Here is a 24,240-nt window from a genome sequence, read left to right as displayed (position 1 = left end):
TGAAGGGTGAAAAAGAGAGAGAATGAAAGAACGAGGAAGAGAACCAGTAAGAGTGAGAGATAGCGTATACGATAGATGAGCAGAGAGAGAGAGGGAAAGAGAGAGCGAGTAAAAATGAGAAAGATAAAGTTGGCTCATTTCAATTCACTGGAGAAAGAGAGCGTATAAGACAAAAGAGTAGAGAGACAGAAATTCTGAGAAAGAGAAACAAATTGATGAGAGAAATTCTGAGAAAGAGAAACGTAGCGAAAGAACAAAGGATACAGAGAGATAAATAAAATGAGATAGAAACTGAGTCAGAGTTAGATAGAAATAAAGATAAATAGGGGCATAAAAAGACAGATATGCTAAGAGAGATAGAGAGCAAGGGAGAGCGAGTCTCAGGAACAGAGAGATGGAGCGAGAGAGAGAGAGACAGTGAAAAAGACAGAGAGAGTGAGCGAGGCAGCCAAAGAAAGAGAAAGTAAGATATTTAAACAATTATCAAGTGAGAATCGCAAAGAAAGGTGTTATTTCTATTGTCGACACTGGCATCAACTGAATGCAAACAGCAGGAAATCGACTGTACGTGAATAGAGTTATATCTAGTTGCATTCAGTGGAAAATACCTTTGCAGCCTATCTATTAGGCTGTGTATTACGTATGCGACTAATAACCAGGCAGGAAAAAACTGAAAAACTTTCTTAATTCTTGCAACATTTGTGCTCGACTCACGATTCCAATTGCCAGTTGCCACGTTTTGGCCAAGTTTTCGACTTGGCGACCACAATTTGCGGGGCCATAAATCAAATGGCACAAACGAAAGTAAAATGTGCAAGTAATTACAAATTAAAAGCAAGACAAAGCCAGCGAGGGTAACGAGAGAAACGAGAGGGGCTAAATTGGCGACATTGTGAGGTGATTTAATGAAAAGTCCAAATGGAAAAATCAAATTGAAATTATATAAAAAAACAAAAAAAAAATATCAAAAAGGAGAAACAAATCAAAGGAGAAGCTGAGCGCGGCAGGGGAAACTAAAGAAAATTAAAGTCACGGTTTCTAGCGTGTAAAGTTGCTGTTGTTGTTGTAGTTGTTGCGACACTTGCACAGCAGCAACAACACTTAACTGTAGAATGTAAATGTCTTTCTGGTCAGGTTTGTGTTAGCCACAAAATCCAAATTGCCATCACAGGCAACACACAATAACAACAACAATAAAAGCAACGACAACAAGTGCAACAGGAGGCAGTCAGCAGCAGGCAGCAGGCAGCAGGTTGCAAGTTGCAAGCTGCCTCATCAATTGATTAAATTTGCAGCGCATTGAGATACTTTGGCCAAGACGCTGATCTCGCCGCTGCCTTTCACTTAAGAGCAAAAGCAAAAAAAAACCAAACAGCGCACGATTTTTATTTATTTAGATTTAGATTTCGATTCGAGTGCCCGCAATACGCTGTCTGCTGTCCGCTGTTCCGACCTCTCCCATCAACAGCAATCAGCCAGCAATTTGTTTGCTGTTGCTGCGGCTGCGGCTGCGGCTGTGCCTGTTGTTGGTTATGGACAACGCACAGAACGCAAAACGCGAATTGAAATGTTTAGAGCGCGTCACCAAATCTACCAAACAATAAGCATGTTTTTGTCTTTGACCATTTTTGGCCATGGAGCAAAACAAAAAATGCTGATAAGATCGCCAACTGCAGCAGCAACAGTTGGCGTTGGGAGGGTAGCGAAGGCCCACCAACAACGACGTCCGCATCCGCGTCGCCATCAACGCCATTGTGAGGCTGTGCAAACGGCAGTCAGGTGTTGCTTTTATTGTTTTACAATCACCAACCGAAAACGAAAAAAAAAAAATGGTAAAGAGCCAACAGCCATGGACAGAGCCAGGCTGCCACGGCTGAGACTCTGCCGACTTCTCGGGGGCTCATCGATAGCGTCTTTTGCTGTAACTTTCACAAAACAAATCTCAGCCAGGCTCATGCACAGGCCATAAAAGCGCACCACAATTCAAATAAAATGAAAATAGAATCAAATAAACTTGCTGGCAAACAAAGGCCATAGCTGAAATAAAACTCCGCGCCACTGCCAGCTCGGGTCATAAAGAAATCCCGCCAGCAAAACGACAAGTCGCGAACTGCGATCGGGCCAAATGCAAATTTTTCTTTTGCTTTTCTCAAAACGTTGGCAGCTAACAGCAGCAACAACAACAGCAACAGATCTTCGCCTGACCTAATGCCACGGACGGCACTGTACTGCAGCAAAAGTCACTGCTAGACTCAAGCTGTAGCTAAATGAAATGCTAACTTGAAAATATGTCCTGGCATGTCAGGATATTGCAATAGCTTGCAGCTGAAATACTAACTAGCAAATATAAGCTGGCTTGTCAGGATATTTATACCTAAAACTCTAGGCTTCAGCTGTATGCAGACAATACGAGTTGCAAGCTGCCTTTAACTAAAGATGTCAATGTGAAGCCAATCTGAAATAGAACTAGGCAGACAATAACTCACATAATTGCAAACCTTTTATTTTCCTCTCGTTCGTCAGGCTTTCCAGACCTCTTTCCATTGCCAATTGGCATTAGAAAAAATTAGTTAAAGACCTTAAACTTGGTACACACTATCAACTGCAGTAACACAATTTTCCACTGCCCCAATCTTATGTTTGCTTAACTTCTAAGTAAAAAATTCAAGTTCTGAAACAATGTTTGGCATTAGGAGCAGTTTGCATTGGTTACATTTGAGTTAATATAACATGAGCACAATTTTTTTATATAAAAAAGTTATTGTTTCTAAAACTATAAATATTCAACTCTAAAATATCATTTAAAATTTTTAAGAAATATTTTTTTATCACATCGCTGAATGTATTTATGGCTCACTTATGTCTCTCTTCAGACCAGCCTCTTTCGAATGCAGCAAATTCAAGGTCATTAAATAACAGTCCACACATTAGATAGATATTTTATAATGCATATTGCACAATATATAATAAAAATATAAATTTTCTTTTATGCTATAAATATTCGGCTCTAAAATTTCATTTAAGATTTTTAAGAAATATTTTTTCATCACAGAGTTATCACTGATTCACTTATGTCTCTCTTCAGACCAGCCTCTTTCAGCTGACATGGCATATGGCATCGAATGCAGCTAATTTATAAACCTTCAAAAATATTTTAAATTAGCTACAATTTTTCTGATCTGTATTATCTATAAAAGCTCAACAAAGAACTGCTTGATTGTACTCTTTAAATGTCTAAGATCAAGGACTTTAAATTACAGTCCACAAATAAACAGATATTTTATAATGCATATTGCTCAATATATAATAAAAATATAAATTTTCTTTTGCAACTTTTTGTCAAGTCTTTTAACTTTTCTCTCTCTCCCTCTCTGTCCCTCTAGCCAGGCTAACTTCATAGGCAAATTTGTGGCAGCTCTTTGGGTAACTGTGTGCGCTGGGACAACTTTTCCCACATGAACTTGGCTAATTAACTGGCCACATTTTGCAAGTCTCGAAATTGTTGCCTACTTGCCCCATTTCGCTCAAGCGCTCAGAGCCTGTGCAACGTGCCTCGCCAGCCGCCGAGCAACAGCAACAAACGGCCATCAAATAAATCAGCAGGCTTTAAGAACGCACATGCAAAACACGTCGCCAACTCGTTCCGTCCGCATCGTCCCATCATTCGAGCGGCCAAGTTGGCCATTTCGGTTATCAGAGTGCGCGTTTTAATGAGTTCGAGTACGTTTTATGAGCGTGGCAAAAGGCAAACTCTTGAGAAATCCGACAAACGCACCAAAGTGGAATGCACACAAAAATGTTAGAATCTTGCCGCAATGATAAACTTTCGCAAAGGAAAGCAGCCAAAACAGACAGATGAAGTTCCAGCTGAAAGATGGGAGATGGCAAGATGGGTAGATGGAGCCAAGCAGCAAACACTTCAACGCAACAGCAACAACAACAACTCAACGAGCAGAGCTCATCATAATCAACTGCGATGGCGACGGCCTTATGATGATTGTGATTGGTGTCGTGTTGTTGTCGTTGCTGTTGCTGCTGCTGCTGCTGTTGTGCCTGCCTCACCTGAGGCTGAGCGTCGAGCGACTGTGTCTTGCGTCTGAATTGCTGTCCAGAGAGTCAGGCACGTACGCAGATACATTTGCCGAGATACAAAGACGCACTTGCTCTGCTCCGCTCCGTTGGCACGTGAAGTGGCAGCGGCAGCAGAACGCGACGGAATTTATGAATGAATTCAATGGAATGTCCACGAGCGTTCAGTTCACTTCAAGGCATCATCCACAAGTTAGGCCACAGTTTCGACTCACCATTTCCGTTGCCTACTTCCGGGCGGACAACTAAATTATGCATAGTTGAAAGCTTGTTGTCAACCTGAGCAGGCGGTGTTCTCTGTGTTCTAGTCGAAAAATAAAATATAAGAACTTTTCAACAGCAACGGACAAAGGAACGAAATTCAAGCAGGAACAAAGGAGCTACCTCGCCAGTATGTCGCACCCATCGGAAACACTGCAAATGCGGACGAGCGATGGCTTCGTCTTCCATGTGAGCCTCGAGGTGGCCCAGCAAATGGGAATGACGCACAGCTGGCTGCAGTCGGAGCGTGTGGGACTGGAACGCAGCGATGATGATGATGCCAATATCATGCCATTGGACAGAGTTAGCTCCGAAATATTCCGGCTGGTGCTCAACTGGTGCCATGCCATGCAGACCATCGAAAAGCCATTGGAGCCGAAGGACAAGTTGCTGCAGGAGCGCGCCATATTCCAGAACTTGCTCACCGAATCGAATGCCAATGACTCGACCATCTTCGAGCTGATCATTGCGGCCGACTATCTGAACATCGAGAGCCTTCTACAGGCGGGCACCCAGCACGTGGCCGATGTGATCAATGGCTGTGACAGCGTCGAGGCGATTCGAGAACGTTTCAATATAATGTACGATGGCGCGGTAGACAACTAACACACACATACGCGTCCACCCACCAAGCGCACAATGTTCAAATCGTTCAAGCCGTATTAAATTTATAAGTACTCTAAATATCTTATCTTAAATTTGACAATATACTTGACTACATTTGCTCTATTGGCATTTTCTGAACTTCAAATGAATGGCCTTGGCCAACTAGTGTTCGATGATTGAAATCAATTAAATTTTCTACTATGACAGGAATACCTCTTAGGAATATTTTCTAGAGATACCTTTAGGGCTTCAACATAGAGATGATATCTTTGGAAATATATTCAAAGACACTTCATGTGTTTGCCCATAATTTGCTGGCATTCAAAGACAGCCTTTTCTGACGCTTATAATTAATGTAACTCGATTTCATCGCATCCTCGATAGCTATTGCGATACTATCGTGTGGTTTTCTTAGAGTTACATAAATTTACATCATAATAAATCTCAAAAATGTATTTTTTATATCAATCAAATGAGCTTGTTTAGATAGAACATTTTATGACATTAATGTATAAATATAATTTTGGTCAAGCAGCCATAATGGCTGGGGCATACAAGGTGGAATCTTGAATGCCAATTTTCACGACCTTCAACTTTTGCTATTCTCTATATCTCTTTCAGTTTCCCATCTATTACTAAATGAAACAAACTTATAAATTCGTTTTTTTTTTTGTAATTAATTAAATCTTTATTAAATCTCAATTTGTCGGTGATTATTATTCAATATTCATTTTGTCTTTTTTTGTTGTTTGTTGTTATTCATACAATTTCATTCTGTGTTTTCTTTCTGCTAAGCTTAATTTGCTAAATTACTTAACGTGTCGCTTTGCAGATCTTCACAACGACTGCAGCCTCCTGCAGGCGTTTACAAATTTCATTTTTCATTTTGGATTTTCTTATTTTTTTTTAGCTCTGAAGCGACCAATCTTAAGATCTTACCAAGTGCTAATAGCTGCTGGCTCTGGCTGCTGTTGTTGTTTGTTTTCTTGTGGTGTTCGTATTTATTGCTACATTTCATTTTCATTTATTTGTTGTTAATTTTTTTTTGCAACGGCAAATGCAAATTTGTGTTTTTAGTTAGTTTTTTTTTTTTTTTGGTAGAGTTTTGTTAACAGAATTCGAAAGGACAGTTTGAAATGCTGTACACAAAACGAAACTTGTCGCTAGTTATGGATAGGTAGGCTCTCAATCAACGTGGGGGCTCATCATGTTGTTGCTGGTTTTATAGTACACTATAAATCGACTCGATAGAAAAAGTGTAAATTATGCTATCCCATATTGATAGCTGTATATGTATATAGCTTCGACTGCTGCTTCAGCTGCTTCCTCATCTCATATAAATAGTTGTATACATATATACTATATATAGTTTGTATAGATATTTAATGTATATGTATATTATATATATATGTATATATATATATATATATATTTAGTTGCAATTAATATTGCTTAACTCTGACAATGCAACGCTTTGAAGCTAAAGACAGAGAGTTGGGAGAGACAGAGTGTTGCCAATATAGAAATCGCTTCGGTTGGCCAGCAGATGCCAAGGGACTCTGGGCCGAGCCACTCAAAATCAAGCAAAAGCTTCTCTAACTGAGCCAAATTTGTTCGACTGCACTGAAACAAGTTTGTTTTTTGTTTTCTCATTTACTTTAGTCTATTTTTTGTGTATTCTTTCATTTAAAATTGTTTGTGTCTGTGTGAGTTGTTTGCTTTAGAAATATGAAACTTGCAAAGGAAGCGCCAATTTATCTTTAAACTAAGTTCGCATTTGCTTCGTTCTGTTTTTTTTTTTATTATTATTTTTAGAGCTTAATCATGAAGTTGTCTTCATGCTAAATGTCCTTTGAAACTGTTTTTTATTTTTACTTTTATTTTCATACCATTTTAAGTTAAGATATTCACGAGCACGCGCGAGCATTTCAATTTGCATTTAGTTTTTCATTTTATTTTATTTTTGTTTTATTTTGTTTTAATTTCTGCAAATTTTTTTACAATTAGGAATTTGTTTTTCATTTTCTTTTTGGATTATTCATAACTATTTGAATGCTGGAGTAAAAGTTTCAGTATCTCATTTTAAATGTTTCGTAACTATTCGCAATTTGCTTTACAAAATAGATATTTTCATGCAACGTTTTTGTTGATGATTTATTTTTTGTTTCTTTTTGCTTTTTGTTTTTATTTTTATTTTGGTTCCATCTGCTTCTAAAATCTTACGTTTTATAAATTGTTACGTTGTGTTTCACTAGAAAAATCATCAATCTGGGTCCAACTTGCTTCAGTTTATTATTCCTGATATTTTGTTGCCATATTTAATTAGAAACGTTATCAATCTCCGCTGCTTCGGTTTACTTATCATTTGAGCTGTTTTTTCTTAGCTTTGCCTTTTCACTGTGTTCTAGAGTTTCACATGTGTGCTTTCGTCTTAGTTCGTGGCCTTTTCTTTAGGTATTATGCAATTTGGCGATATGTATGTACATGTTATATATACAAATCATAAGGGGGGATTACTAAATCAACGTTAACTGAAAGAAATAATAAGAATCTTTTGCGCGAATGTCTTTCAAAAAGTTTGAATTTATTTTTAAATAATTTTTTTTTGTAGTTGGTTTGTTTTCTCTTGCGCTACTTTTAATGTTTAAGCTTTATACAATAATAATAAGTTTAAAAATATATTTTATATGTATGCTGTTTGCATTTGATTTTGTTTAATTTATAATAATATTTGCGGTTGTCTGTTGCTTTTTGTATTTTATTTTTATTTCTCTTAATTCGAAAATCTAAAAATTTATGGAAATCAGCAGTAAAAGTAAAATTTATGCTTAAAATTTAAGAATTTCTCTCTCATTGAAATTGTTGTTGTTGTTGTTAGTGGTGCTTGACTTTGTTGTTGTTGTTGTTGTTGTTGTAGGTTTAATGTAATTTAGTTCAAACATGTTTGCTCTCTGTTATATAATATAATACATAATTGCCTTGACTGAAGCGCTAACAAATCGACTTAAGAACATCTACACAAAAGACGAATTTCATACATTTTGATTTGCATTTTTGCCAAAAGGGAGTGGGAGGCGGAGGGGAAGGGACGTATCGAAAAAATTTATTTACACACAATCAACAAAAAGAATATTTAATTGAAGTATTAAACACAGGAAATACTACGTACAGAATAGAACTTAAAATTAGAAAACCAAAGCGGAATTCGCATTTAACAGAAGATCCTAATAATTAAAACTGTTCAATTTAATTTGCTTCCTCTTCTTCTGCTTCTTCTTCTTCGTTTAACTATTTCTTGCCATTTGAAAATTGTTTTTTATATTTTATTTGTATTTTTTTTTTTTGCATTACTTTTTCTTCTTATTGTGTTTCAACGCTTTTTATTTTTTATTTTCTCTTTTTTTTGTTTTTTTTTTTTTTGTGATTTTTTTGTTTAATGTTTTTAATGTTTTGCTTTTAAATATTTGTTGACAATTGGTTGCTGCACAAAATACAATTGTTTGGGTTGTTGTAGTTTGTTGGAAAGTTGCTGCCATTGCAATCGTCATGGCCTATGGAATCTGCAAAGGTACAAAAAACAAGTTCAGATTAGTTTCAGTTTCAGTTGCAAAACGTTAATCTCGTGTGTGTGTTTGTGTGGCATGTGATTGGACGGGACGGAGTCTAGCTTGAAAGATATTTAAACATAAAACAGGGCTTTTCAAAAATGTGCCTTTATCTATTTTATCTTATTATAATATTTAAAATTATTTAAATACCTAATACTAAATCTCTGCACCTCAAATTGTTGCCATATTTCATTAACCTATATAATATTTAAGCTTTCTGGCAACGCCTTCATTGTTTTAATTGCTCTATGGTGCAGCAACTTATTTCAAAATTTCCATATTAAATTTAGCCTTTTTTCCATTGGTTCATTGACAAAAGTTCGCACAGTCTGGCAACGCTTTTATTACTTTGGCTGGAGCTCTGCCAGCTAAATTTGCGACCATTTGCCATGCCTTGCATTTGGCTCGTCTAATTTGTGGCGCCCCGCAGTGGAAAGTCTGGTAAGCGCTTAGTTAAAGTGAAGCTTGGGGCCACATGTCGCATGGGGCTTTAAGCAGGACTCGAAGAGCCGGCCACAGCATCCAAAAGCCATTATAAAAGTTGAACGCCACAAACCCAGGCCGGGCAGCAAGAAAAGGAAAAAACTGCGCACTGCAGAGCTGGAAATGGAAATAGAAATGTGGAGCGGCCAAGCTAGAAAAAAAAACATACGACGACCACGACAAAATGCAGTTACCAAACGCAAAAGTCCTTTGTGGCAGCAGCACGAACAATGGGGCGCAAGTGGGGGAGTATTGGGGCATGTGGCACATGTGAAGCTGCCACTGCTTGACATGGGATTGGTCAGCGGCGGCTGTGAACACTGCACGTGACACTTCATTGGGCATTTGGCAATTTTGTGCGCTTGGCTCAATTGTTGAATTTGCTTCTGGTCGGTGGCCAAGGACAGGAATGAATTGTGGTGGGCAGTGGTTGTGGTGTTGGTGGTGGGGTTTAATTACCTCGTCAGATGGCGACTGCCCTCGTGGACTGCCATTTCGGAGGACTTGAACTCGTTCAGCTCCTTGCGTATGGCAGCCTTGTCCTTTGGCGTCAGTCTTGTCCATGGCTTGTCCGCCCGTCGATCGTAGTCGTGGGCCTGCGTCACCTCAATGTAGTCGTTGAAGCGTATGATCTTCTTCTCCTTAAGCTCCTCGACGGTGGGCCGAAAGCTGAGCTTGCGCAGCAAATATGATTTCTTCTCCTCCTTTTGCTTCTTCTCCTCGGCGGGTGATTGAGCTGGCGAAATGAAGATGAAAACGGAAATTTAATCAAAATTTCATTTCGATTTCAAGTTTTACTCACTTTTTAGAATGTTGCGCTCGACCAGCTCCTCGGCGGTGGGTCGCATCGACAGCCGTCGAATGAGGCGCGCACCGATCGCCTCCTTGGACTCCTTGATCTCATTGTCGTTGACCTGATGCAATATGTTGCGATTAATCAGATCCTGTTTGTCGGGCCGCAGCTGCAGCTTCAGCGACAGCGACTCCTTGCGCGCCAGCTTGGCCAGCCGCGTATTATCATTATCATCGTCCCGATACACAATCTGGCCGTCGCTCTCATCGCTGTCGCTGCTGCTCTCCCTTATCACAATCGGTCGAGTGTTCTCCTTGTTCTCCACAGTGCAGGGCAGTTGGATATTGAACATTTGCTGCCTGCTGTTGGGAATGCAGTGATAACAAATTGTGCATTAGCCAATATCATTACGCAATTATCTATATATATATATAGTTGATATATAGTTTATATAAATGCTACAATCATTAGCCTGATCACACAGCTATACACAGCCAAGGGATATGCATGCAGCCAAAGTTGAACAAAAGAAAAATACGCACTTTCATCTCAGCAATCTCGCATGAGCAATCTGACAGATTTACACACACACACACACACACATACGCGCACAGCACAGCAGCTAAAGTGTGCTTAATTTATTCATCTTCCTGCATAACTCTCAGGCACATGTCCTTAAAGTTTTTTGCTGCTATCAAAACGCTTTTGCCTGCTGCTCTTGGCGGCAATTTGTTGTTGCTTTTGTTTTGCTTCTTTTTTTTGTGCTTTTCTTTTTAACGACACGTGTGCGCACATCTGGCAACTCATTCGCATACATTTACCACAGACATGCAAGAGTGTGTGAGTGTGTGCGTGTGTGTGTGCTTGGCTTTGTACTTAAAGCTGTCGCACGGCCGAAAAGCCCGCCCAGAATGCTATATCCTGTCAGGCGCATCCGCAACACTTTCGCAATATACATTATTGTATTTGCATGTGTATGTGTATAAGCATATATATATATATATATATATATATATATATATATATATCTATATGTATGTATCGCATCTATGCCAGCCACATTACCATGCAAAACGAGTTCAAGCGAATTATGCAACGCAACTGCTACTTTCTCAATACCCTTTCGCAAGTCATCTTCAATCTGAAGTGGCTGGCAACAGAAGCGCATGACTTTAGGTAGAACTTAGCTCCTCAATTGTGCAGGTATAGTCAGTAAGTGCTTTGGCTTTTTGAAGAGAAGCGCTGTCAGAAGTGTCAAGTGCCTTTTTATTGCATTTCTTTTATAAGCATGAGCTAAGAGCAGTCTTAACTTTAATAACAGCAAATTATCTGGCTAGAGAAGTTTCAATGTAAGTCGCTGGTAGATTTCATCAGGTTTCTCTCTGCTGCATGGATTATCTAATAGAAAGCAACTGAATGTTGCAGTAAATTATGAAATCTGAAATTTTCTTTAAGATATGTTTTCAGCTTATCAAAATATGTTACAAAAAGATAAGTTTCTATGTAAATTGCTTCTAAAGTTTCTCGCTTCTGCATAGATTGCCTAATCTAAAATATCTGCTTTTGTTGTATGTTTGTCAGCTACAAATTATTCAAAAGTACGTAATATTGATTAAAATAGATAAGTTTTTACACAAGCTGCTTACAAATATCATCAAGTTTCTCGCTGCTGCATGGTCTAACTAATTTAAAGCAATTGCTTTTGCTAAATGCTTCTCAATTGAAGAGTAAATCACAAAAAAACTTTAATATACATTTTCAGCATATCACAAATTTTGCGAATAGATAAGTTTCTATGTGAACTACTTCTAGATCTTATCAAGTTGCTTGCTAAGCCAACTAAATAGATAAGTTTATATGTAAATTACTTCAAAAGCTTATCGATTTACTGGCGTCTGAATGAATTGCTTTATATAAAGCAACTATTATATCATTAATGCTAACAAATTAAGTAAATAGATAAGTTTCTATGCAAGTTGCTTATAAATTTTATCAAGTTTCTCTCTTCAGTATAAATTTGTTTTTTAAAACACTTGTCTCTGCTAAATAATTGCTCAACTAGCACTTAGATGACGTATTTGCTTAAAAAACAATCAATGCAAAAGATTCATAATATTCAAGGGATGAGCTATGATATTGGATAGAACAGATTCATTCTGGCACACATATACATCTAGCTAGTACTAGCTCTAGTTCTGAAGATTTCTATCTCTAAATGTAATCTCAGCTAACTGCTTGACTATTAACAATAAAAATACGTATCATATTCGTAATGCTCTAAATTGTCTGTGGTAAGCTGAAATGTCCGTTGCTCAGTTGCTCTCGTACAGTTCATGATAAACATGTTGAGAATGTCGTGCATTTACTTTCAGTTGCGTCGTTTTCACGCTTTGTTGCAACTGTTTTGCATATTTCGCATCTTTGCGTGCTTCTTTTTTTCGGAACCATTGGGGCATGGCTAAAAAGGACTCGCATGTGCGGCTGCTACCAATCGAGTTTCGATTATGCCGCCTCGTTGGCCACAGCATTCAACTCGTAGCACTTGTCAGCTGTCAAAGTTGTGCTCTTTAAGAACAGATAGCCCAATTTATAGCTACGCTGCCGTTTCCTGATTTAATTTGACATGCGACTAACAAAAGGAAATTAGGACATGCTTTTGTAATATGTCATGTGCTTCATAAGGAAGTCGCAAGCTCAGTGTTGTACGAAATGAAAACTTGTTTCGCAATCGTAGCATGCAACGCGGCGTTAAAGCAAAAGAAAACTTTTATCATAAAAAAAAAGATACACACACACACGCACACACAGAGAAAATGTACGACATTGAGGGCAGCACATGAGAAAATTAAACTTAATGTCAAACAACCGAAAGTTCGTAATTTAATACTAAAAGAAACAACAAAAAAGAACTGAGTCCATGTTGTGGAGTGAGATGTTACTGCAGCTTCTTCTTCTTCTTCTGCTCGTTTAAGTGTTGTCAAATTTGGTTCGCTTGGACGAGGCAGTGTTCAAAATTTAATCAAAACACATAACCGAAATATGATTGTTAAGGTGCAGTGGGCAAGGAAAGGGAGGATTAAAGCACTTCAAGGACTATGCAGGATGTATACAATTTCCGCTCAAAATTACTTGTGGAAATGTGTAGAAATAAAGGCAAAGCATAAAAGTTTTCAATTTCAAGTTGAATTTGGTTTTGGCGCAAATAAAAAATCTAGTCACAACAGAGAGACAGAGAGGGGAGGAGTGAGTGAGTGAGATAGATAGATAGTTGTAGTCTAAAAGCGTTTTTTTCTGCATACATTTGACATAACAAATAAATTAGCTTAAAAATGTTTACCATATTCTAATCCGTGGTCGTAGTATTGGCCTGATTTCGTTTCGGGTTATAGATTTTGTTTGATTTATTGTAGAGTTTGTAGAGTATTTTTATATATATATATAGAGTAGAGATTGAGGTAATGTAAGTTGTTGTTGTTGTTGTTGGAACGTGTTTGATCACGCACACACACAAAAACATAAAAATCAAACGGGAACAAAAGAAATTGCAGAACAATCAATTTGTTATATATATATAAATGGATTATTATTTATAAAGATTATATTTGGAGCGGGGTTTTGTTTGTTAATTATATTGCAGCAGCAGAACGAAACAAGTGGGAGTGGTAAAACGCCGCGTTTGATGAATTTATATATATATTAAAATATATATAAATATATAGAGAGAGACAAAGAGAGAGGAGTAGAAGAGAGAGAGAGAGAAGAGTCATAAGTAAAACTAATTCAAACTACAAAACAAACGAAAAACGCAAAAACTATCGTAAACTAACGCAAACTATCGCAGAGTTTGCTTTTTAATCAAATCAATGAAATCATTTCACTTACTTGAGCGAATAGTTATTGCCCGCCGCATCCTGGCGAACAACTAGCGGACGCTGACTGGCCGACTGCTGAGCGGCGGCGGCAGCGGCAGCCGCCATTGAGCCAATGCCGCCATTGCTATTGGATATGGCTGCGGCTGTGGCAGCGCTGTGATGCTCCTGTGTGGGCGTGACTGGCGTCGAGGCGGAGTTGGCATTGTTGCCGCCAATGCCGACCTTCTTCTTCAGCGCCGACTTGAGAGGAACTGCATTTGGTTTTGGCTCTTTGGCTGGAATTTCCTCGACACGCTGCGTATCCATGACTCGCACATGATTGCCAGCAACGCCGCCATACGGCGCATACTCATCATCCGAGTCAAGCTCATCCTGATCGGGATCGTGATCTGTGTGGGCAAAGATAAAGGCAGTTTAGTTGAATGGGTTCGTTTCGATCAGTCACTTGAACATTTTTGACTTGAGTAAATTTAGGAGCAGGGCATAGGGCACTAGCATAATTATGAAGTGCGCGTTGTTAATGAGAGCTGAAAGCTAGAGCTGGTGTTGGTGTTGATTATCTTTACCATCATAGTCATAGTCCTGCTGGTAGTCCTGATCGTTCATGGCGCCTGGCCCGTGCGGTCGTCCAGCGATGAGCGTCGGGCTCGGCGTGGAGAACATCGGCGGCGGTGGGATGGGTCCAATTTCCGATACGGGTATCGGCGGCTCTGGCAGCTCGCTGAGCATCACGCCCGGTGGCAGCTTGCCGCCAGCATATGGCGGCGGTGTGCTACCCGGCGGTCCGCCCACCATTTTGCCATCCTCGCCGCCATCTACAAAAACGATTACAATCAAGAGTCGGGGCCAAAAACAGAGGCAACACAAAGACAGAGAAAGAGAGAGAGAGGCGAGACGTCAGAGACAGTGAGTGTGAGTGTGAATTGTTGTTCTTCTAGCCAATGACTTTAATGTGTGCGTCTGTGTGTGTGTGTGTATGTGGTGTGTGTGAGCTTTTGTTGTGGTGTGTTTGTGGGTGAAGTGTGGGATAACCAGTTGCTGGAAAACTGCATAATCAAATGATGATAGAGCGATAACAAACGTAGCTATTCAATTGTTATCGATAAGTATGATATACCAATATTTATCGATCATGTACATTATAAATCAAACTTTTATTAACAAATTATAATTTAAAATTGTTTATTGTCGACAAAATGCTTAGGTTAGCTGGCCAAAGTGGCTGACAAATATTTTTGAAAATCGAGTACCGATAACTTATCGATTTGTTGGAGAAAAGTAATGCTTTTATGCACTAAAAAGCTTGTGCTTTGCTTTGGTTATTTAGAATAATATTTATGTTTAGTGATTATCGATAATTTATCGATCAGCACATAAAACTAGTTTTAACTATATATACACGATATATATATATAGTAGATATTGATCTATATAAGATGCTGTCGTTTATCAGAACGTGCTCTAATTTATCCTTGAATTTATTAAACAGAAGAACTAAAAAGTCGAAGATATCGATGAATATCGTTCAAGTAACTACTTCAACTTCCATCACTGATAATTTCTTATGCAATTTTCCAAAACCGATGTTAGTTCTATAGCTAATCTAGCTTTAAGAGTAGAAGAAACAGAATCTATTTGAGTTTGAGTTTGCATCACTTACAGTGCTCGTTGTGGTAGCAAATGTTGACTCCTCGCCGCGACAGCTTGTTGCTGCCACCCAGAGTATTGGGTCGCTCCACTTTGTTATTGGAATCGTTCTGTTGGTTATATTGTTGCTGGTGCATGCCACCACCCACACCACCACCGCTACCGCCACCACCACCACCACCGCCACCGGGTGGCGGCAGCATAGAGCCCTGGCATGTTGGCTGCTCAATATTCGGTGTTGATAATGTGCCATTGCCACCGTGTTGTTGTGCATCAGTCTTGTCTTTTCTTGGTTCTGCAAGTAGATGGAGAGACAGAGAGAGAGAGAGAGAGAAGAGAAATGAATAACGTATATACACATATAGTAAAAGTTTGTAACAAGTGCAGCCAACTAACTAATTTACAAACATGTGCCAAAACTGGCCAGACTGAGGCAGAGGCAGAGGAGTGAACGCTGCAGCATGTGAAGCCTGAAGCAAGCACTTGATGGGCTTTTACATTAATTGTCATGCTGGCTAGTGGTTGAGCTCGGTTTTCTCGGTTTCCCTTGACCACACCAGCAGCAGCAGCAGCTGTAAATTGCCTGCCAGGGCAGCCACTTGAGTGGCCACAAAGTACACACACACACACACATAGGGCAAGACATTTACTCAAATAAACTCACACACACACAGCTGCTGCCCCCTTTTGTTATTATCTGCTTCTTCCTTTTTTTCGTGACCTGCTCTTGTTGGTCAAGTGTAATATTTTTAATTGTTGTTAAAGGGTTAAGCATGCGCTGCGGCTGCCACACATTTTGACAGTCCCGGGCGAGACTGCCACACAAAAAAAAAAAGTAAAGCTCAGTCGGACAGCTGAGCGCACATTAAAAGTGTGTCCATGTGGGGGCTGGGCTGCTCCCATTAATAATGAGAAATGGCAAACAATTATGCGCCCGTTAATGTGAGTATGCGAAGAACAACAGTTTCGCATTTAATTTGTAGCGCAGCAAATGCTTATCGCTATTTGTGCAGCATTTAAATAATTAAATATAATTAAATACGGAAGCAAAACTGGGAAAAGAAGCAGAGCAGCAGAAGGAATAAATAAAATGTGCTTAGCTGAGATAAGATGATGGAAAATGGTCTATCAGCTCAGCTCTTTGCACTGATTAGAGAAAAGTCATTTAGTTATACTTAAACTTATATATATAGAGACTTATATAGTCAATCGTTCAAAGTCCTCAACTCACATAGAAATCAATCAAAGCCTGGCACAGCTCAGCAACCGGAAACAGCTTGATAATCTACTTTCTTAATTACTTTAGACAAAAATGAAAAGCATTTATGTATGAAAAGCAACGCGACTTGCTGCTGAGCCACGATATCATTTACCAAATGCCGAAAAAGCAATTAGTAGCAAATTCCTAGCAAGTGCTTAAATACTTCAGACAGTCATTAAAATGAATTTAACAATTGACAGACAGCCGATCCCGAAGGGGGCGTCAGAAATCTGCGCAACAATATTTATGGTCTAAGTAGATGAAAATATCTATCGGCAAATGGAGCAATTCTCTCGCGCTGGCAATTAATGGGGCTATAAAGAGAACAACAACAAGAGCGAGTGCAAAAATGCGGAATAAAACATTTATACAAAAAAGAAATTTGATGTGAAAACCTTTAACCAATTGTTGCTAATCACACGTAAATAAATATCAAAGCGCGTTTAGTTTAAATAAGCAGCACACAAATTACCAGATCGGAGAGTGGGCGGGCAGGAGGGGCGGTCAGGGCAGTGGAGGCAGCAAACTATTTGAAACAGATACAAATTCCGTTGGCCCAGAGCCAACTAAGCAAAAGGCTGGTGCGAACAGAACAGCCCAAATGACTAAATAAACGCAAGAGGGCTATAGCTGTGCGGTTGGCTGGCGGCAGGGGCAATGCCTTGACGTGTTTGCAAAAATATTTTCACGAAAATAATAAAAACATTAAAAGAAAAGAGCAGAGACAAGGCAAGAATGTGTGTGCCATAGCGTATAGATGAACACTCTATGACAATGCGAATGATGAAGTAATGAAATTATTTTGAAAGCCAAGAAAACATTTTCATGCATCAAGTTCATGATGTTGGCCAAGAGCAATGGGCAAAGAAAGAGAGAGAGAGGGAGAGAGAGAGATGGGCAGCAAGTGCAGAGCATATTTTAATGAATTTATGTGCCTGTCAAATTATGGCGACAAATGTCTTTGTATTAACTGGCAAGCAGCTATCCCTTGCTCTCTCGCTCATGCGCTGCCCTCGCTCTCTCACACTGGCTGCTTTGCAAATTTATGGCCTGACAGCTTGGGCAACGTCACATAGCAAAAAAAAAAAAAAATAAAATAAAGCCAAACAACTAAGAAAAGTTGCCCAAGACTTTGAGTTGGGTCCGGGCATATAATCAAAATGAATACCCCTAATGCAGGCATGCACAGCATGAAAATTTAATTGATTTCGAGCATAAATATTCAACACAATGTATATTTTGGTCCATTCAATTAACACAAAGCTCTTATCTTAGCTTGCGGCAGATTTTGCCATAAATCTTGCTTCATTTTATCTGACTCTTACTCTACCTCACTCCCTCTCTCTCTCTCTCTTTTTATTTATCTGCCTGTTTATATCTATAATTGCTAACTAAGCTTCACATCTTGAATTCCATTCAGCTGTTTAGTTCAATTAACATTTCTCAGATAGCATTTGCATAGCGCCTGGCCGCTTCTTTGGACAGTATTTAAGTAACTGAAGTTATCTCAGCTTCCTCTTAGATGATGCATTCGAGCACTTTGCTCAGCTGCTCAATCTTCTTTTATGGCATCGATAGCTATACCGCAGCAGCTTCTCTCTAGAGCAACAATTTCTTCAATGAAAGTTATTCAAACTAATGTCAATTGCTATTATCTGCCATCTGCTGGCTACTATCAAGCGCACATTTCGCAATCTCACTCTCGCTTTCGCTGTCTCTGTCTAATGACAAAATTAATTAAGCAGAAAGTTTGGTGTCTAATTAGCTGGGCCAACATCTGGCCTGGGCTGGGCATAATGGGCCATTCGCTTGGCCTTTAATCAATTAGCTGCACTCAAGCCAAGGTAAAAGTTCAGGTTCAACTACCATTACAACTGGCATGCCAATAAGTAGGCAATAATAAATGAGATGCTGTGCGTGTGTGACGTCATTGGGATCTGCAATTCCATGGAGTCAAATGCACAGATTTATTTATAACTCAAAGCGTCCGAGTAGAGAAAAATAACACGCAACTGAATTTGGTAAGCAAGCCGCAAATTAATTGTGCGGCTCTGCATGTTTGCCCAACCCACACAGGAAGCTGACAAACAAGGCTAACAAGCAACGGGCATTTGGTTTACCATACCCTCTCTCTCTCTCACACACACACTTTGCGCTCAATTGAAAAGGTCTCATCAGCTCTTTGCAGCGTTTTGTTGCAAAACAATTGAAATCATTTGGGATAACATTTAATGTGTTAAGGTCCTTGGCAGATGAGCTGCCTGGGGCCACACATCAGAGAGAGAGCCTCAACAAATAACAGCTTGAAAGTCGTATGCTTAGCATTCATAATCAGCTTCATGCCATTTACAATATAAGAAACGGAAACAGAAAGACTATCAAAGAGCATTAAATTCAAATGATATTTAAATCAAGTCTTGTCTTCTTTAGGCACATTCGAATAGTGCTTAAGTTAGTCCTTAATATACTCCCCTTAGCATTACAGGGTATTCACGCTGTCAGCATTCAATAGCTGCACACTTCAAATGTGCTTTTGTTTTCCTTTTACACACTCGCTTTTACCGTCACCCGCTGGCTCCAGCCAACCCCCGCTTGTTAGCAGCTTTGGATTTTTGGCTCTGACAGCGTGTGGATATTTGATAAATAAACAATGTGAGGCTGTGCATTTGAGGCATTTTGTGCCAGGACGAACCACAGCACAAATATGCTCGCATGGCACATACACACACACATACACTTACATAACAGAACGTTTCATAGCCTAATTTTCATGTGGCATGTGTGAAAAAAGAGCAGCTTGTAATAACAGTATGCCATGGCACTAGGGAATACAGGCACAGGCCAAATGTGTTGCGGGTGCTCTGGACATTAACTGACAGCTGCTGACGTCACTCAACAAATGTGCCAACAGCAGCAGGAGCAGTGCCAGCTATCATGTGAGCCTGACATTTATTACGTTACGTTACGCATACGCAGCGTGGTGCGTAGCGATGCTTTGAGCTGTGCTACGTTTTAATAAATGCAACACGTGCATTGGAAATTGACGAAGATCTAGTGGCACGACGTGCACAGCCGCCCAGCCGTCGCCTAGTTGTTGCTGGCCTCAATTGGCAGCACAACACGTATACGCCGCGTTGCAAACGCGATGCATTTCAGACAAATCAACGCGCCGACACAATTCATTAAATTTAATTAATGGCACATGGTTAGGCAACACTGCCACGCCCACCTGCAGCTTCTGATTCATGCTGCCAACGCATCTGTATTCAATAGCATTTCGTATAGCCAACATTCTATTTGCATATATTTTATATTCAGTTGTTCAGTCATCTCTTTATGCGCCTTGCCTCAACGCTCGAGGCATATTTCCAATTTATGTTTGCCTGTTGATAGAGGACTACAAGTGTCTCTGTCATTTGCCCAAGTATCCCAATTTGTATCCCAACTGTTTGCCAAACACTTCGACGCGCTGAAATATCGTTTATTCTCTAATATTTTTATTGATTTCTTAGAGTTCAGAGCTGCTCAAATTGTCATTGGGCTTGTGAAACATTGCTGTGAATTCACTCTTTTTGTTTCAAGTGGAACTACAGTTGAGTTCAGTCTAAGCTTGAGTAGTTCAAGTCCATGCATAATCATATTTATATGCCCAGCACTGACACAAAGTATTCTCAGCTAATTGACTTACCCGAAACAAGAAAATAAAATATATTTACTGCTAAGGCAACAGCAGTCAGAGAGAGAGGGAGAGCGCACGCCCACGCCACAATCTGTACAGCAGCACCTTGAGCGGCTGCTCGCCTGACCGGGCGGCCAGTGCTCAAAAATTAATTTAATTTCCATTTTTCATTTGTTGCCTCCCCCGGCTCACGGCTCACGATGCGACGCCTACAAAATAGTGTTCATGAGGATTTGTTTGCATTCGCATTCAGTTGCTAAGACGGCAACAAATCTTTTGGCTAATCGCATCAAAAATGCGACAAAAAAAAAGAAAGCTATTTATAGACAAGTGCTCTGCCCTGTATATGTATATCTGTGTGTGGTTTATATGGTTGACTAAGCTTCTGCTTTGCTGCTGACTCTGTGGACCAGCAGCGACCTTCACCTTTATACACAATTTCGTTCTCCAGACGCTAAGCTTAAATTATTTATTTATAAACTCTGCACAATAGTTGTTGCTGTTGTTGCTACTGTACTTTGTACCTACACGCACAAGTTGTACATAAAGTAAACTTAATTTATTTTTAATCGCCATTTAATTGGCCGCTCGCTGTTTTCTTTCGCCTCGAAATTGCTGCATCAAGAAACTTTTAATTGCTGTTAAGATATTTCTCAGCTTGATGGATGCTGCACACACACACACACATATATACCCACACATACTGTATATATATCTAAATTCTGTACAGATTCCTGGGCTGTTGTTTGTTTATTTTTTACTCGTTTAAATGCCAAACGCAGTGAACGCAACGCAATTGTGGGCCAATGTGTCCTCTGCTGCGCCTACGCCAGATATAAAAATACTTATATCAAAAATAAACATTCCGCGAAAGGGCAAAGTTCAGTTAGAGGTAAAAGCTGTCAACCAATCGCACCAAAGTGCGCTGACAGCAGCCTGCGGGCATGCCAAACCTTAAAAAACAAGAAAATAAGAAAAGCAGAAACATCATGCGGGTCTCTTGTTACTGCAGACAACTCGGATTACTTATCTGACAGGTGATTGAATTAAAGCCCAATAGCAACAATTTACTCTCCGACATATTCCAAATAGACTTGAAAGCCAACTGAACAAATCAACATTTAAATGTAATTCAGTTATTGAGACAGGCAAATATTGCGCTTCAGTAAATACTTGAGCTCATTGCCAAAGTTGCTGCTCATAAATTATTTAACAGCAAATGTTGTTTCTTTATGTTTCATTAAACCCTTGTTGATGACTTTTTCCGAGAACTTTTTTTATGAGCATAATGTCAACTCAGAACTGATTATTATTCATAAAAATTTGGGGCTAAGCATAAAAGCTTTAGGACTCTAATTGAAACCCTGAGGCACCTGTTGTTCAGCCAACTCCAACTACTTGCGTTTAAGTTCAGTGAACTTTTCAGTGTCTTGAACTGCTGAAGACTCTCGGCAAACTCCCAACTCCCTGTCAAATTCATGTAGCCTCATTTTTTATCTCAGTTAAGATTCGCTTTTTTATTGTTTGGCTTTCTGTCTTTTGCAGTAAACGTGCTTGAGAGATTATCTGTAAGCATTTTTCCTGACTGCTTGTTAAGTTATTAACTTCCAGTCCTATATATAATGCATCATCTGTCAGTATCTCTGTTCCACTTCTTTACTCTAATTTAAACTGATTTTACAATGTGTTTCTTCGTTCTTTCCTTCACGATACATTAATTTGCTCGCATTCTTCTTGCTCTTTCTCCTCTGCTAACTTAACCTATTGTTAAATTCTTAACTTACAGTCAAACTCTGGGATATCACAGCTATGTGTAGTGAATGTCCCATTGCCTGGCCTACTGCCTTGCCTTATTCTTCCTCTAATATTAATCATCATCATCAATCTCGCCTCCATTTGTACTCTTTAGTTCCTGTCAAATTCCTAACTCGCAGTCAAATTTGTATAACATCATCTTTACTTATCTTAGTACAACGACTTTCCATTGTATCTTGTCTGGTTCTCTGCCTACGCCTCACCCATTGTCTGGCAGCCTGCTTTTCTTTTGCTCACTTAAGCCCACGTCAAAGTCCTGACTTCAGGTCAAATTTCATCAGTTCAGTCATAAGACAAAGCTGCTTTAAATTGCAAATTGCTCAATTGTCCGCTAATTAACAGAAATCAACAAGCGCGAACGAAACAGAACCCTTTCCCGAAAGAAAGAAACCTTTTTAGACGGCGACGAGTCGCGCTCAATTAGATCCGTTTAAGAAACCTGTACAAAGGTCAACAATTGAAGCCATTTTCAAATAACTTAATTGAGTCGGTTTGACAACAAAGCATCAAATTTGTGTAGACGCTCGTTGAAATTAAATTTAATGGCAGTTGACACTTTTGACGTTGCCGCAACAGCGCAGCTTATGCCAAATTCTTAGCCGCAACCACTTGGCAGACGATAGGCGTAAAATGTTTGCTAAAATACATTATCATATAGACTATATATACAGATAAATATATATATTTCGTTTTGTTTTTGGCGACGCTAGAAAATTTACGAGTAAACAAATTTTTGCGCTTTTACTTTCTTAATTTGATAGATGAAAGCAGCGCCAAAACATGCAGCGAAAACCCGAAAACCCGAAAAAACCAGACCAGAAATGTGTAAGAGTGGAAAATATATAAGAAATTTTTGGGCGCTGCTTGGGAAAAGGCCTGAAAAGGCTGAAAGGTGCGTATATCTTTCTAAGCTACTGATTTATGGCCATTAAAATTTGGGGTATATCGTAAACCAATGCGACCGAGGCCAATAACATTTAATTTTGGTCGAGACAGGCCCCTAACAAATAACAAAAATAAAACACGAAAAAACAAAACTCGATGGAAAACTGTAAAAACGAAAAAGTATTATAGAAAAAAAACACAAGAATCGAAATGGAAATGGGGGTGGGGACAGTGAGTGAAGGCATGTGAAATTGAGAGCACACACAGCAGCAACAACAGGGAGAAAAAAGTTTCGAGAAAGTTGGGCAAAAGTTCGTGGCTCGTGGAATTTGAGTTGTGGTTGCCAACATAATCAAAGGCTACGGAATAACAGCATGGCAGAAACTTTACGAGCAGGCACACTCAATATACACACATACACATACACACACTCACACTCACTCACAACATGTGCGGCATTGTAGGTGTCAAATTTATAGGCGCTGAAAAGTAGGCAACAAAAAAAAACGAATGCAAGACATAAAATTAAACGTCAGACGCGTCTTGTTTTACAAATTCGAATTATATATATATATATATATATATATATAATACAATATTGTTTAATCGCAATTTCCAGCGAAAATAGAACAAAAAGTTATTTTAATTGAAAAGAAATTTAATAACTAACAAGAAGTTGCTAAAAACAAAAGAAGAACAAAGAAAATGTTGAGGAAGTCAAACGGATTTCTAATGCAATTTCTATGTTACACAAAGATCAACAATGAAAGTTCCATAAAAGTTGCTGCATTGACTGAAATAATAAGCGACTTTCTAACGAAAAAGCTACAGCGTTTCGCTGGAAAAACTATGCACGAGCTATTTGCGGCAATTCAATTTAAATGTAATTCATTTGCCCAGCGCTGACCGCAAATAACTTTGAGAGCAACATTCATTTGTACAGATATTTATATATATATATATATAATATATGTTTGTGTGTGTGTGTATCTATGTATACTGTTACAGCACATGCTTAGTTACAGCTACAACATGGCGTTGGCATTAAAGGTAAAAGCCCATCAAAGAGGATTTGCTGCCCCGACAACATGTAACCGAGCAAAAAGCTGACATACACAGCTCGTCTCGCCGCGCCTCGTCTGCGACTGGGGTTTCCGGGCTCACATTTAAGGTTTAAAATTTAATAAAAAGAAAGCCTTTAATGTGCCTAGGTATGGCAGCAGGCCTACAAAATAGCCCAA

The 24,240-nt window shown here is 39.2% G+C and overlaps 2 protein-coding genes across 12 annotated transcripts in view; one reads left to right on the top strand and one right to left on the bottom strand.

Annotated features, from left to right (window-relative positions):
* Positions 1-4,482: 4,482 nt before the first annotated feature.
* On the top strand, positions 4,483-4,956 carry LOC111601585 (S-phase kinase-associated protein 1). The gene has a single exon (XM_023318239.2). The coding sequence runs from the start codon at positions 4,483-4,485 to the stop codon at positions 4,954-4,956; it is 474 nt and encodes a 157-aa protein (XP_023174007.1).
* Positions 4,957-8,378: 3,422 nt separating this feature from the next.
* LOC111601591 (phosphatase and actin regulator 4) overlaps positions 8,379-24,240 on the bottom strand; it is a 93,899-nt gene continuing 78,037 nt past the window's right edge. For 6 of the 11 annotated variants that reach the window (XM_030225296.1, XM_030225297.1, XM_030225299.1 and 3 more), the window contains 7 exons: positions 15,373-15,654; positions 14,279-14,527; positions 13,723-14,101; positions 13,178-13,207; positions 9,850-10,202; positions 9,507-9,783; positions 8,379-8,516 (listed from right to left, as the gene is read on the bottom strand). In XM_030225296.1, the coding sequence (XP_030081156.1) occupies positions 8,501-8,516; positions 9,507-9,783; positions 9,850-10,202; positions 13,178-13,207; positions 13,723-14,101; positions 14,279-14,527; positions 15,373-15,654 (1,586 nt within the window). In that variant the 3' untranslated portion in view covers positions 8,379-8,500. The remainder of the gene's footprint in view (positions 8,517-9,506; positions 9,784-9,849; positions 10,203-13,177; positions 13,208-13,722; positions 14,102-14,278; positions 14,528-15,372; positions 15,655-24,240) is intronic. The other 5 variants (XM_030225300.1, XM_023318251.2, XM_023318248.2 and 2 more) reach the window with 3 other exon arrangements.

Source organism: Drosophila hydei, unplaced genomic scaffold, assembly GCF_003285905.1.
Source record: "Drosophila hydei strain 15085-1641.00,03,60 unplaced genomic scaffold, DhydRS2 tig00008128-arrow-arrow-pilon, whole genome shotgun sequence".
Taxonomy (NCBI): Eukaryota; Metazoa; Arthropoda; class Insecta; order Diptera; family Drosophilidae; genus Drosophila; species Drosophila hydei.
This window is presented reverse-complemented; position numbering and strand designations above follow the sequence as displayed.